Source organism: Falco biarmicus, chromosome 4 (assembly GCF_023638135.1).
Source record: "Falco biarmicus isolate bFalBia1 chromosome 4, bFalBia1.pri, whole genome shotgun sequence".
Classification (NCBI taxonomy): Eukaryota; Metazoa; Chordata; class Aves; order Falconiformes; family Falconidae; genus Falco; species Falco biarmicus.
In genome coordinates this window covers 67,534,158-67,547,592 of record NC_079291.1, presented here as the reverse complement: position 1 = coordinate 67,547,592, position 13,435 = coordinate 67,534,158, and the positions used below count along the sequence as shown (strand labels likewise).

Genomic DNA, 13,435 nt, shown 5'->3' with positions numbered 1-13,435 from the left:
GTAGGAACTGAGAAATTTATCCTGAATTTATACGTTTGGGGTCTGCCAAACTTGTACGAGTGCTGAGAAGTGATTGGATAATGCCTATAAAAGACAAAAGGAGCTGTAGAAAGACAGATATTTGGAAGCACATTCTGGAGCAGTGTGACAAGGGAAGTTGCTTCGGAAAATAGCCAGAGATGAGCAAAGGAACAGTTTCCTTAGGAGTCTTATGATGAGGAGTGAAACTGTTTTCTGAGCAAATCTGGGATGGCAGGGAGCCATTCCTGGCATGGAGGTACCACCCAGCTGTTCAGGTGGGCAAACTGTTCTTAAACTTTGCATTTCCCCTTCTGGTTTCACCAAGAGAACAGTTTGCGAAAGAGCAATGAAGTTAACTGGTGTTTGGCAGAGATTGGTAAAGCAGTTTCAGAGGCTGAATAATGTATATAATAAATTCTTTAATTGTTCACTGCTTTCACAATCCTTTAGCAGCTTCCACTAATGAAAAGCCTATTGACCCCTGTTTGTGCTACCAGCCGGCACAGTGAGCCCTGTCCCTGCTGTGTGGTCCCACGTTCCATCAGGAGCTGGGTGACTCTAGTATCTGCAGCCAGAAGGGTTGCCAGAGGAGTGAGAAGCTCTCAGGAAGCATCAGCTGCATGTCTGTGCGAACACCAGGACTGCGAGCAAGGAGGACACTGTGTCTGTCATAGACACTCTTGCCAGTGGAGAGCTGAACAGGAGTGCTGGGGCTCTCCAGAGATCTCTAAATGGCCAGTACTAAAAGCTTTGCGTGACTGGGGGAAGCCACTGACAAAGTGAAGGCCTTGCAGCAGTATCCTGTAGGGCAGAGTCATCATGGCAACATTTTGGTGCCAGTCCAGATGCGGTGGTGTCCCTGACCCACCTTGCCACTTAGCTGTGCTCTATTTTAGCTCAGAAATGGAGGAACTCCTGGTCCAGCTTGTTTGCTGAGTCTTCTTTACTCAGGTCTAACTCTTGGACCCCATCAGAACAACTAAATCAGGCTTTTGTGGAATAAACTTCCTTTGCAGTGTAATTTTCTTCTCTAATGCCAGTCAGAAAAAGATGGGGGAGAAATGGGATCAGGGAAAACTGCATGTGGCAGAGGGGGGAGAAGAGTGTGCATCTTGAAGAGTGGATCTTTCTCTGTCCTCCACTATGGACTTCTGTTTCAAGTCTTGGCTTTTTACTGCATTAATCTGCGCTCTGCTGCCCGATTTCACAGTGCTGTCTCACTCCTGGGGTGCCTGTGGGTGTCGTTCTGGGGGCAAACCAGCTGGGAGAGCCGCTCTTTCTCCTCTATCACAGAATTACCAAGTTCGCAGTCCTGCGCATCCAGCTCATGCCGGGAGAGATGCTCCACAATGCCAGCCCCCAGAGAATCCCCCAGGACGTTGGTGGTTGTTCTGAGGCGGTCCCTGAAAAATCAGAGAGAAAAATCAAATATAGCTTCTTAGTAACAGCTAAGGGTATGAACACTACTTCAAGAAACATCTTCAATGACACTTTTTCTACTTTTAAAGTCACTCTAATAATTGATGCTTCAACATTGCCAGGAAAATGACTCCCAGAGAACCTTCCTTGATTGATAGCTCTGACCACAGGCTTCACATTTGTTCCTGCTCTGTTGTATTCCCAGTTTCTCACTGAGAAGTGTTGGACTTGCCACAAAATGAGAGAAACCTTATTGTGGTTCCACACGGACAGTTCCCTTTCCGAAGAGCTGCTAAGGCCTCTCTGCAGACTTAGGTCAGCCTGGCCGCATCTGTTACGCTTGGCTTGCATTTTGTTTTACAAAAAGTGCAGAAGTTCTGGTGCAAACCTATGACTTAGTGCTGCTGTGGAACCAGATTTCCTCAGCATGGACAGACAGTGTACACCAAGACAAGGCACCAGATTTTTTGTGCAATATAGCAAATCTAAACTGCCCTTTGCAATGAAGTATTTTCCACAACCACAACTGTAGGTAAGAGCTGAAGCTATCAGCAGTGCAGCAACCCGTCACATCCTTCAGCAGTAACAACAGATAAGACTTTCGGTACCTGATTGAAACCAATCTTTTTGATACCTCTAGAATGAGAGGTAACCTGGCATCTTAGGAGGCAGGACTTTTTCCAGCCAAGTTTGTTCTTATGTACAGGTCACAGAAGTGGAGGTGTTGGGCAAGACTGTTTCCAACTGTTCAGCCAATGCTGGGAGCAGACTTTGGCTGCTTTGGCTACAAACCAGCAGTACAGGATACAGAACAGAGCAAACACTGGCAGTGTATCCCTGAGTCAGGATTTTGTTTTGTTTGAGAAGCCTGAGGGAGTGAGGACTATGCACAAATGCATTCTTCAATCCAGTTCCTAAGAGCACTCCTATGAAATCACTTGTCCCAAGGTTTAAAAGGGAAAGCAAGATGGAATGGAGCAGCCTAAGCTGACTAGCTGCACCCATCTCAGCACTCCTCAACCTTGTACAGCCCAGTCCCATACCACTTTCTGGGTCTGATAGGGCAGAACCATCACTCTGCGATGTGAATTTGCTTATTAGTGGTGCAACCTGTCCCTGTCAGTCTGGAGATAGTTTCTGGGTGCCTTTTAAGATAAAACAGACTAAGGGCTGCCTGATGGGTGACCAGGCTTGATCTGCAGGTGGCCTCTGATGCCTTGGGTCACTGGAGCACAGGGTGAAGACTCCAGCATGGGCAGAGAGGGCTACTGCACAAAGGTCTCATGGATATGGGCGTGTTTTAAGCTTAATGATATGGGTTACTGAGACTGCTTTTAGCAGAGATGTTGGGAGCACAAATGAACTCTGTAAGCACTGGCAGGAAGCGCGCAACAGTGCATGCTGCTGAGCAGAGAACTTACAGAAACCAGTCCACAGCGATGATCAGCGTAATGTCTTCAGTAGGCAGCCCCACTGATGTCAACACTATAACCATTGTCACCAGTCCTGCCTGGGGAATACCTGCGGCTCCAATGCTGGCTGCTGTGGCAGTGATGCTGGAGGGAACAGGAAAGCACAGCTATCAGCAAAGGGAAGAAAAGAGGTAGTTACATTTGCAAAAATGTCAGGAAGTAGCTCAAACTCATCATCTACAAAACACCTTGGCAGCCTTTCTGCCCTGGTCACTGGGCAGGGTGGTGACACATGGGACATCAAGAGAGCAGCCAGGCTCGCTGCTGCCAGGCACCCATTCATAACAGGCTGCACACTGCAGCTTTGGCTAAGGGATGGCCCAGACCTGGAAATGCAATAAGGGCTCAAGTGGAGCCTCAGGGACATGGTACCCAAACCATGTGCCTCGACACTTGGAGGTGTAGTACACCCTTCTTTTCCGTACTTTCCCCCCCCTCATTGTATCTTCTGAGCAAAAGAGGAACCTGAACACACCTCAGATAAGCAAACAAAACTGAAGCCCTTCCTGTAGTCCCAAAACTCCTTCAAAAGTCACCTTATTGTGATGATCTGCCCGAAGTCAAGTTCGTAGTTGTTGACTTGTGCAATGAAGATGGCTGCAAGGGCCTCATACAGAGCTGTGCCATCCATGTTAATTGTAGCTCCCACAGGCAGGACAAACCTCGTGATGCGCCTGTCCACACCATTGTTTTCTTCCAAGCACCTGAAGGTGATGGGCAGAGTCGCTGAGCTGAAAGGAATTTAAAAAACAACATGAATTGGGTATATGCTGTCTTTGGAGGAGGGACTCAGCTTCTGGCTGGTTTATGACCTTACCCACCTGCTTTTTCACCCTGCCATGTGAGCCAGAGACCAGAAGCTGCTAGGAGAAAGAACAGTCTAAGCAAGGCTTCCTCAGATATGGTGCATGCTGCAGTTGCACATTCAGATATGGCTTTCCTCAGGGGGCTGGGGCAGGGCTTTTGTAACCCTGAGGTTGATGATGCTTGTATAACACCAAAAGGTGATGTTGGAGGATTCAGGGTATGTAGGACAGAGCCTCAAGACCAAAACTCCTTTTCCAGCTATTAAAAAATCTCGAGTCCTTTCTTACCCACCCTTAGTGCATAAGATAAGAATGACCCATGTGTAAGAATATATCTTGCAGAGAAAGCAGAGAATTATTTCTGAAAGTGAGCAGGAAAAATGCTGTGTGTGTTTCAGTGTGAGAATGCATGTGGGAGACAGTGTTATGGGCTTGCCAGGAAATGAACATAGCAAGGAACACGGAACTTAGTGAAACAACAGCTACTTACAGTCCCTTGCCTTGGCTGTGCTGTGTGGCAGTATGTGTCATTGAACATACTGGTGAAGTTTAATGCCAGCTGCATACAGTATGTGCTCCTGGGAGAGAGAAGTGTGCAAATGTGTGCAAGCACGTGTGTGTGAGAGGTATGTGCACGTGGGATAACGCTGCAAATCAATGAGATTTTATATTTGTCCTGAACTCAGCATTTCAGTGCTGCAAGCAGAGTCAGCTCCATGTTTGGCAAGGAGGAATATGGGCCATGCACTGATGTTTTGAGGTGGCCACGTGATTAGGGCTTCTGAGCAGGGGAATGGGACTCTTTCCACTCTCAAGTGAGCTTGGCTGGACCTGTGCAAAAAGCTGCTAGTGCTAGAAGTTGTGAGACCACAGTGCTGCATGGCACTGGAGTGCTGAGAAGTGCCAGTATCCACACCAGCCCCAACCCTAGTCTTACGTAGCTGTCGTACCTTGAGGAGGTGCCCAGGGCTGTGATGAGAGCCTGCAGAAGCCCTGCAATGAATACCCAGGGGTTTCTGTGAGTGACGATGAAGTAGAGCAGCGGCAGGATGCAGAGGGCATGAATGAGGAGTCCAACGATGACAGTGAGCGTGTACATCCCCAGCTGGCCTCCCATCACTGCTAGGTCATCCATCTCCAGGATTTTGCCAGCAATTAAAAACATGATCCCAACTGGAGCATACCTGTGGCGGAAACACAAGGCCAATGCTCAGAACTGGCACCCACACTTTCACACCAGCTGTACTGCATACTGTCTGGACAAATCCCTGTAAGCCAGCACACCAGAAGTGCTCATTGAGCCTAATTGTTGGATGATGTTGCTGGTTTCTTTTCTGGAAACCTGGAGATAGGTGGGACTTGTTCACCACATGGTCAAAAACCAGCTCTTGTTGCACTTTCGGGGACCCCAGCACTCTGTTGTGCTCACAACTTGGGCACAGTGGAGGTTTCCTCCTCCTTTTGGGTTCCCTATATGCTTCCACAACACTTCTTGTAGAATTGATGGCAGAGGTTATGTAGGGGAGTCTTCAGAGTCCCTTCATTTCCTAACAGAGCTTGGGCTGAGAGTATTTTCTTTTTTTTTTTTTTTTTTTTTTTTTTTTATGGAGAGGCACAGGGAAGTACAGAAGAAACACAGAATCAGGCACTAAAAGCAACAGTGTCCTATAGGCTCTAGGGTATCTTCAGACATTCACGTTTAGGGAACAGGAACATATAGGGAAACCATATCAGGTGTAGCAAGGACTGGGCATACCAACACCTGTGAAAGCAGCCATGGCTTATATAAAAACCCCTTTTGAGGTACACTACTATCCTTTCCATTCCTTGTGGCTCTTTTTCCCCTCCATCACAATGCATGTCATGAGCAGCAGTGAGGCTCCACGGAAAGGAAGCCGTAACACAGACACGGAGAATATCATGGACACTAAACTAAACATGGACAAATAACTGGGACCAAAGAAAATCCCAGCTCCATGGCCACACCTCTCAGGGCTGGGCCTCTCCAGCTCACGAGCTCACATGCAATTCATGCACAAGGCTCAGAGGTCCACATGCCAAACTCCAACTTAGCCTGGGAGGTTTGGAAAAGTTTCAGGAAAGGATTTCACAAATATTTCATTTCCTCTGACCTTCCTCTGAGAAGACATCCTTGGCTGCAGCTAGCGACCAGATCTCCCTAGGAAAAACAAGCTCCTGGGAGACAGTCTGCAGACTGTGGCTTCAGGGAGGAGCGCTGGGCTGTAGCTGACAGTCCAGCCTCCTGTACCAGCAGGATCTGTTCAGTCTGGAGGTCTCTCCAGACACGACCTACTGTTTGCACACAAGCAGTTTCCTGAGCGTAACTGATGTGCACATCAACACCCTGCCTTCCTTCACTGGAAGGGGGAGCTGAAGGAGGGTGTGTTGAAGGCACCTCAGAATTGTCTCTGGGAGGAGTGTGCAGGTCTACTTGTTCCACTGTGCTCCTGCTCTCCCTTCTGTGCCCTTGGGCATCTCTTACCTCTTCCTAGGAAAGCAAGGCCCCAAGTTCTGGCTCATCCATAGAGGAAGAGACTCCGGAGGGGCTGGGGCTCCCCAGCGCTCTGCTATGAGCTCAGGGTTGTTCTTCCCCTTTGTGTCTTTCTGTGCAAAGCCTGTCCCCCTGTGCTGAGGATGTTGTTCTGAGGTACAAGACTGTGACTAGAAGACCAGGGAAGGAAAGCTGGAGCGTTCTAAAATGGGGGAGGGTGCCAGGCTGACAGATCCTTTCCACGTATTCATGCATTTCCATGTATTCTGCCAGCCCTGCACCTCTCCTGTCTTGCAGTACATACCACAAACGCCTATTTAGACTATGAGCCCTGGGTGGGTACAAGGCTTAAAATAACGAGATTTGGTAACATGCTGCCTTCTAGAGAAGACTCATCTCAGCAATGCCTCGGTTATGTGGGCCATGTAGCAGAGGCAGCCTTACACAGAAAGCAACAAGCAGCTGAGCTCTAGGGGAGTCAGGATCTGGGAGACCTCAAACTGAAAGGCAGTAACTTTGAGTTGACCTTGTCAACCCAACTCAGCTCTCAGAGCTAACGCATACGGGTGCCACCCTGAGTAGCAGGGAAGTGGCAGTAGGTTATTGTGATTCATAGCTAAGTCAGACTCCTGGAACACAGCTGGAAGGAAAGCTTTTGGTGGGAAAGCCTCACACCCTACCCCTGCTGGTAAGGCTAAGAGATCTTCCACTCCAGCTCTCTGGTCTTCCAAGGATGTTTCCAGCAGCCTCAAGGAAAGCAAGTCCTGGTGTACCTGATATTTCTAAGGTAAAAACAAAAAACAGGAAATGAAATGTGAACAAACATCCCATCCAGACTTTTCCCTCCAGCCTGATGGAGCCAAAGGAGAGCTGTGCCCATCTGCTTTTCCTGTGCATGTCATCCTTAACGCTACCCCACTTCTCATCAGGTCAGCGGAAACTGCACCTGCAGACCTCCTGCTCCAACCGGCTGTGCTCCTCACCAGATGATAATGGCCACCAGCCTCATGATGGCTTCGTTGAGGCAGTTAAAGAACTCCCGCAGGGCCCGTCCCTTCTGCTTCATGCTGCCGATCACCAAACCGAAGCACATGGAGAACACTACCAGCCCCAGCGCGTTCACCCCATTGGCTGAGCCCGGGATGGGAATGACTTCTTCAAAGGTCAGCACCTCGGAGACGGTCCCCAGGGCATGAGTGATGTTCTCCAGGATGCCAGTGAAGTTCTCAGGCACAGGGATCTGAGTGGTTGTCATGCCTGCTGTGACATTGCTGCTGTGGAGGATGGTTCTGGTGAAGACCCTGGTGCTGTACTGTGTCTTGTACTGAAACGACACAGATTATCAGATGCACTCACAGGCGCTGGTTCAGGAGCTCAGGACAACATGCTAGGCTCTTGCATCCCTTCCTAAAGAAAGGAGAATACTGCAAGTTCCTGCTGATCTGTGTGGGAAACTCTCCTGATCTCAAGCTCCCTAGCATTTCATCAAAGAGTTCATGGAGCTGAAGGTCAAAAGAGACCATTGGAGCATCTCAAATCCCTAGGAGCAAGATATTCTGGCTTTGCTGGTAACCCTTGGTACTGCTTCTAAGGGCACTAGCACTACAGAAGAGACATATCCTTGGAGAACCTGTTCCCATTTCACTGCCAGTCCAAGCTTGCTACCTGAGGTGACACAAAGCCTTCCTGGCTCTGAGTGTGGGATGGGATGGAGGTTGAAGCCCCCCTCTACAAAAAACTTGGAAAGCTTGTGTGTGGGATGCTATAATACAGACTAATGACTGCAGTGCCTCCTGGAGCGGTCAGACCTGGGGCAGTGGGGAGGCAGCATAAAGCAATTGCTATTCCATCTCTCAGAAAAGTAGGTTGGACCATGGTCTAGGGCACAGGGTGCAAAGGGAAGTTATAGGCCAGGCTGGATTTCATACCTGTTTGAAGCAGGCTTCTACCAGGTTGGGCGGGAACATATTCCTGCAGTAAATAAAACAAGGAAAGAATTATTGTCCTGTTTGACTAGCAAGAAAACATGGGCTTCCTGGCCAGCGCCTCTGTCTTGGAGCAGTGTCTCAGGTCACAACACTCACAGTGCCACCTCAGGCTACACAGTAGGTGGGCCCTTTCTGTCTGACAGAAGATGACAATATGCTTATCTGGAGCCAGGCACATCCCTGCGTCTTTCCAGAGTCCCACTGCATCTTTTCAGACTCCAAAAGGTTGTATTTCAGCTATGTGGAAAGAGACTACACACACAGAGCACTGGGTACATTGTAAAAACATCATCAAACCCAACTGAACCTTCAAACAATACCATGTTACAATATTTAATATACTGCCTTGCTCTCAGCCTCATTGCTGCAGCTGTTTGAGCTCTTTGTTACTTTCTGCCTCAGAAACAATGCTTCATGCCACTTGAGATGGTGTGCTGTGTAAGGTCGCAGCAAGGGAGGGAGAGACAATGTCTTGGGAATCACTTCCTCTGTTTCCTTGGGTCAATGAAGATGGGTATTTGGAGCAGCCTTTGATGGGTGAATTTCTGAAGGGCACGCAGTCATTGTTTTCATTACCTTTTTTCTGAGCACACCTTGGCCTCTTGCATTAAATACCTCGAACAGAAGGGCTAGGCTCCAGAGCTCCAGGCTAAGCATTCAATCTCAGAGTGGCAAAGCCAGCTAGCTAGGCTGAGCTAGAAGTAGTAGGCTGGGCAAGACAGCCATAAACCTCTGCCTAAGAGTGTATGCCTAAAGCTGTGACACTTCAAAAGGACATTCCATGGAGGAATCAAATATCACTGAAATGGTCTCAACATGAAACCATCTTGTTCACCTACCTCACCAAGTCCATGAAGGCATCTGTGGTCTGCACCTGCTCAATTCTGCCTTCTCGGTGAAGCTTGTCCTTAGATCCTTTTCCTGGATGGATGATGATCACCATGAGGATGCCAATGAACACTGCTATGATTGTTGTCACCATGTAGTAGACAACAGCCCGCATCCCCATCTTCCCTGAGGCTCTGCCATCCAGCGAGGCCATTCCTGCGGGGTCACACAGAGAGATAAAGTGAGAAAGTTTATTGTCTTAGAGGCAAAGGGGAAGCCCAAGGAAGATTCAAAGTGTGCAGGGTGCATGCGTGAGTCGGACAGGGAGCTGGGGTCCCTAGGAAGCACAGCATACGAGGGGCAGACTTCGGAGCTCTTTGGAGCTCCTGGGTGATATTGATACGGGAGAATGTGACTTGTCGTTATGAAGAAGCGTAGCACTGGTGGGTCTTAGGCTGCAGTTGGGAATATAGCAATTTCCTCCTAAAGCTCTCAGAAGGGCAATAATGCCCTCCCAGCACATTGGGCTTTTAAGTCCCTAATGGTGGGATGTTTCAGGAGGTGGAATGCCTTGCGGTCCCTTCTGCTGCCTGAAAGCTTGGCTGGCTGGCATGTCTTCTATGAGGACCTGGATAAAGCAAGCTGTCCAGCTGGTGATCACCTCCAGCTCTTTTGGACTGACACAAACTGACCTTCCCTAGGCTGGAGAAAATCTGAAGTTGACTTGGGCAACAAACTTGTTGATGTTTGAGGTTATGTATGATGACATCCTTGATAGTGCTCAAGTGCTGGGCATCAGAAACACCACATTGTGTCCTCTCCAGTTTTCTGAGAAAGCACAAGGCCTTCTGCTCCCCCTTCTGCTTCCCTTCCCCCTTGCTGAGCCAGCAGGGTTATGAGTGTGAATCATGTGGACTACAGCTGTAGGTTCAGGCCTATCAGGTCACTATTAGCCAAGCTAACCCAAGCGCCTCCAGCTGGGGTACAAAGGGGTGCTCCAACAACAGCTAGCATCTGTCTGTGCTGGTTATTGCCTTGCCTGAAAGCAGCAGAAAGCAATTCTCACCTGTAATCAAGCTGGAAACAATGAGAGGAAGAACCAACATCTGGAGCATACGCATGAGCAGCTCGCCGGGGAAGGAGAAGTACTTGATCTGGCGATAGGTCAGCTGGTAGGGCCGGAGGGAAAATGCCAGGATGATCCCTGTGGATCAGCAAGGGATGAGAATGGAAATGGGACAGTGTGATCCAGTGGTCTGTCCCTCAGTCCTACAGTGTGGCTTTTCTCTTTCTCATCTCCTTTCAGCTCCTCCTCTCCCCAAAGGAGCAAATGTTCTTTCTTTTTCTAAAAGGCCATGATCCAGTTTTTACTGTATGCACTCTCTCTCCCTCTGACATATTTATATGCATGGGAGCCTCGTGCTAAACCACAGGTCTCCTTGTTGCTCTGTCTGCTGCTCCTCTTGGATCTGTTCCCAGGAAGCTCATAAACACAAAAATGCTGTGACCAGAGAAATGATCTCCCAGACCAACCTAAGTGTGACTACACAGTTCAGAGACTTTGTCCACCCACCTCTTAAAGCTTGAGTTTGGCCAGTGAGTTAGAGACATATAGCCTGGATCAAAAGCTAGGGACAATCCACTATCTGCTAAGCGGATTTAGTTTGCGCTGTATCTCAGCCCTTTGCATCAGTTCCCCCTCCTGGACCTGTCACGCTAAAGCTGTGGGATGAATCTGAAGAGCCCTGGCGCCTGCAGCTGCACTGACAAGAAGCCTCTGAACAAACTGGAGTGATTTTTCATGAGGATTGGTAGAGCTGGACCATCAAACCCTTTCTGTTGTAGACTGTTCCTAAGCTGCAGCCAGGAGGGATCAACAAGGACTCCCTCACACAGCCCCTCTGCATAGTCTATTGTTCTGGCACATAAAGGTACTCCTGAGGTGGACAGTACTTTGTGCTGTCAGCTCATCACCTTTACCTCCCCAGCCAGATCGTTACGATTAAATAAATTCTTTGTAGAATAAACAAACCTTTCCCCACATTTATAAATGGTGCCCAGTGTTGCCACCGACTCCGTACCTAGTAAGACTGCAGCAATGGTGAAGAGGACGAAGGCATTTCTCCTGAAGAAGCTTTTAGCGGTGTCAGCGGTGATGCTGTTCATCCGCTTCTTGGCCCGCGCTGCCCGCTTCTGCACCGCCTGCTGGAAGCGCTGTACCCGGCTCTCGGCATTGAGCCGCTTGGCTGCGTCCTCGTTGAGGAACAGGCTGTTGACGTGACTCTGTTCGCTCATGGTCAGCACGGCTGCTCAGTCCCCGAGGCACGGCTCTGCCTATGCTGGGCAGGGAGAGGCACAGACAGGAAAGCGTGAGCTGCAGCACCCAGAACCTTGCCTTCATTTTTAGGTAATTTCCCTGGGGCTCTGAGCTGGTTTATTTATTTATTTATTGATTAATGAGCTCCTCTGTGCCTCTGCAAGGAGCAGACCCCAGGGCAAGGCAACTAAAGGACTGCCAGGGTCTTGTCACAACTCTTCAGATGTCTCTGGAGAAGCTGTGGCCTCTGTAGCACCCAACCTGCACCGAGGAGCAGCTTGTGGTGGCCTGGGCAGCCAGAAAGGGCTTCACAGCCCCCCCGGCCTGTTCTTAGGAGTTTTATCAGTTTGGACAGGAATGAATTTTTATCACCTGGCAATATAGCCACTTCCTGTACACAAACTGTTCCAAACAAGACCAGGCAGCAAACGTTTCTGACATACCTCCTAGATGGGCTTGCCTACTGAAACAGCTTTCTCCATGACAGCGAGCAGCACCGGCTGTTTCTGCAAAAAGGAACGTAATCCCTTTGCCTTCTGTGGAGCCTGAGGACAATGCTTTACTGACTTTCCTTTGAAGCACAACAGGACTTTCAAGTAGTATCTTTTGTGAGACTCCACTGATGGGGTTAACCTGCTGTCCTTCATAAATATGAAGACTGAGGTCAAACCTACTCCAAAGAGGTAAATAAAGAACCAGTTCTGCTCCATTACCTGCTGGCTGCAAGGTCTGGAGAAGTCTACTGTTCTTTAACTGTTTGTTTTTTACTATTGTTCCCATTGTCCTCAGGACAAAAGAACAAGGAGACCACACAGGCACACCAGTCCACTCTGGAGTGCTAGAAGACTCCAGCAAGCCAACAGTTCTTACCATTAGAAGGATTATTGCCTGACTAAGCAGGTGCAACTTTCCTAATGTCACTGTGCCTTGACAGCTACAAGGTCTGAAAATGCTTATTGTTCCCAGAGGTTTGCAAAGATAATGCAAGACTAGCTGAAACCAAAGAGGAACAGTCACCTTAGCACACCAGCAGATGCTGAAAAACCTTGCGTGTTGCAAGTCCAATAAAAGCTACTCCATTTGCAATCCTGAATTTAAGTCAAAGAAACCGTCACAACTGGGATTGCATTCTCTGTAAAATACACATCTGGTGCCTGGACCTAGATAAGTGTCAATCATGCACTGAAGATATTGCCTCAAAGAGGAATTGGTTCATGCTACAACGTTGCAAGGTCATTTCCAACAGGCAGATGGAGGAAAACCTCCATTCTGATAGATTTGTCTGCACAGATGCTAATAATGTGTTCCTGAGGTTCAGAGCAGTGGAGAGACACCTGAGGTGGCTCAGCCAAGTCACTCTAAGCCCACCCCAGGCTAAGCTGAGTGAAGGCCCCTAGCAAAGATTCTGGGGTTTTGACACAGGAGCCTTGCACTGCTGCGGTGGTTGCCCAAGCTTTTGGATTAACAAACAGCATTCTGTGGATTTCACTCTGCTGATTCCAGCTTAATCACACTTTCTTATTACACCACCCTGCTTTCATCTGTTGATGGAGCCAATATACATCAGACTGGGTGAAAACTTTGCTTGTCTTCCTCCTTTTCGCTGCCAGTCCTCCTACTTTTTGGAGCTACACATGAGAGAAAGAAACTGCAAAATACATATTCCTTCAGCTCATTGAGTTTGTGCCTCCTGACCTCCACACTAGGTGAAGAAACTATGGATTCAATCCTCTGTGCCCCAGAATAGATTTGTATTATTTAGTACCCTCCCAGATACAGGGTTGGACAAACAAAATTATTAGCTTTCATGTTGAGGCTTTCCAATGAGCCAGGACTTTTACACATGTTGTATCCTCCTGTCTTGCCAGTTACTGGCATCACTGGCCCTAGAAGGAAGAGGACACCTCCCAGATCTCAACCTTTGTTATCACAGACAAACTGAATAATCCCTTTTGTGATCCATTTTATCTTTTGTCTGCAGGATTTCCAGAAGTCTGTCCCAGACCTTACTGCACTTATGGTAAGAAAAGTAATCGACTGCACTGTCAGTGGCTGGAGGGATGGAATAGATT

General features: G+C 48.5%; 1 protein-coding gene across 12 annotated transcripts in view; it reads right to left on the bottom strand.

Annotated features, from left to right (window-relative positions):
• The window catches only part of LOC130148578 (excitatory amino acid transporter 4-like), a 34,487-nt gene that overhangs the window by 3,377 nt on the left and 17,675 nt on the right, over positions 1-13,435 (bottom strand). For 7 of the 12 annotated variants that reach the window (XM_056337356.1, XM_056337353.1, XM_056337350.1 and 4 more), the window contains 9 exons: positions 11,128-11,385; positions 10,113-10,250; positions 9,058-9,262; positions 8,159-8,201; positions 7,214-7,554; positions 4,669-4,902; positions 3,449-3,643; positions 2,862-2,996; positions 421-1,424 (listed from right to left, as the gene is read on the bottom strand). In XM_056337356.1, the coding sequence (XP_056193331.1) occupies positions 1,226-1,424; positions 2,862-2,996; positions 3,449-3,643; positions 4,669-4,902; positions 7,214-7,554; positions 8,159-8,201; positions 9,058-9,262; positions 10,113-10,250; positions 11,128-11,341 (1,704 nt within the window). In that variant the 5' untranslated portion in view covers positions 11,342-11,385 and the 3' untranslated portion in view covers positions 421-1,225. Of the gene's footprint in view, positions 1-420; positions 1,425-2,861; positions 2,997-3,448; positions 3,644-4,668; positions 4,903-7,213; positions 7,555-8,158; positions 8,202-9,057; positions 9,263-10,112; positions 10,251-11,127; positions 11,386-13,435 lie in introns of those variants that run through there. The other 5 variants (XM_056337355.1, XM_056337358.1, XM_056337359.1 and 2 more) reach the window with 2 other exon arrangements.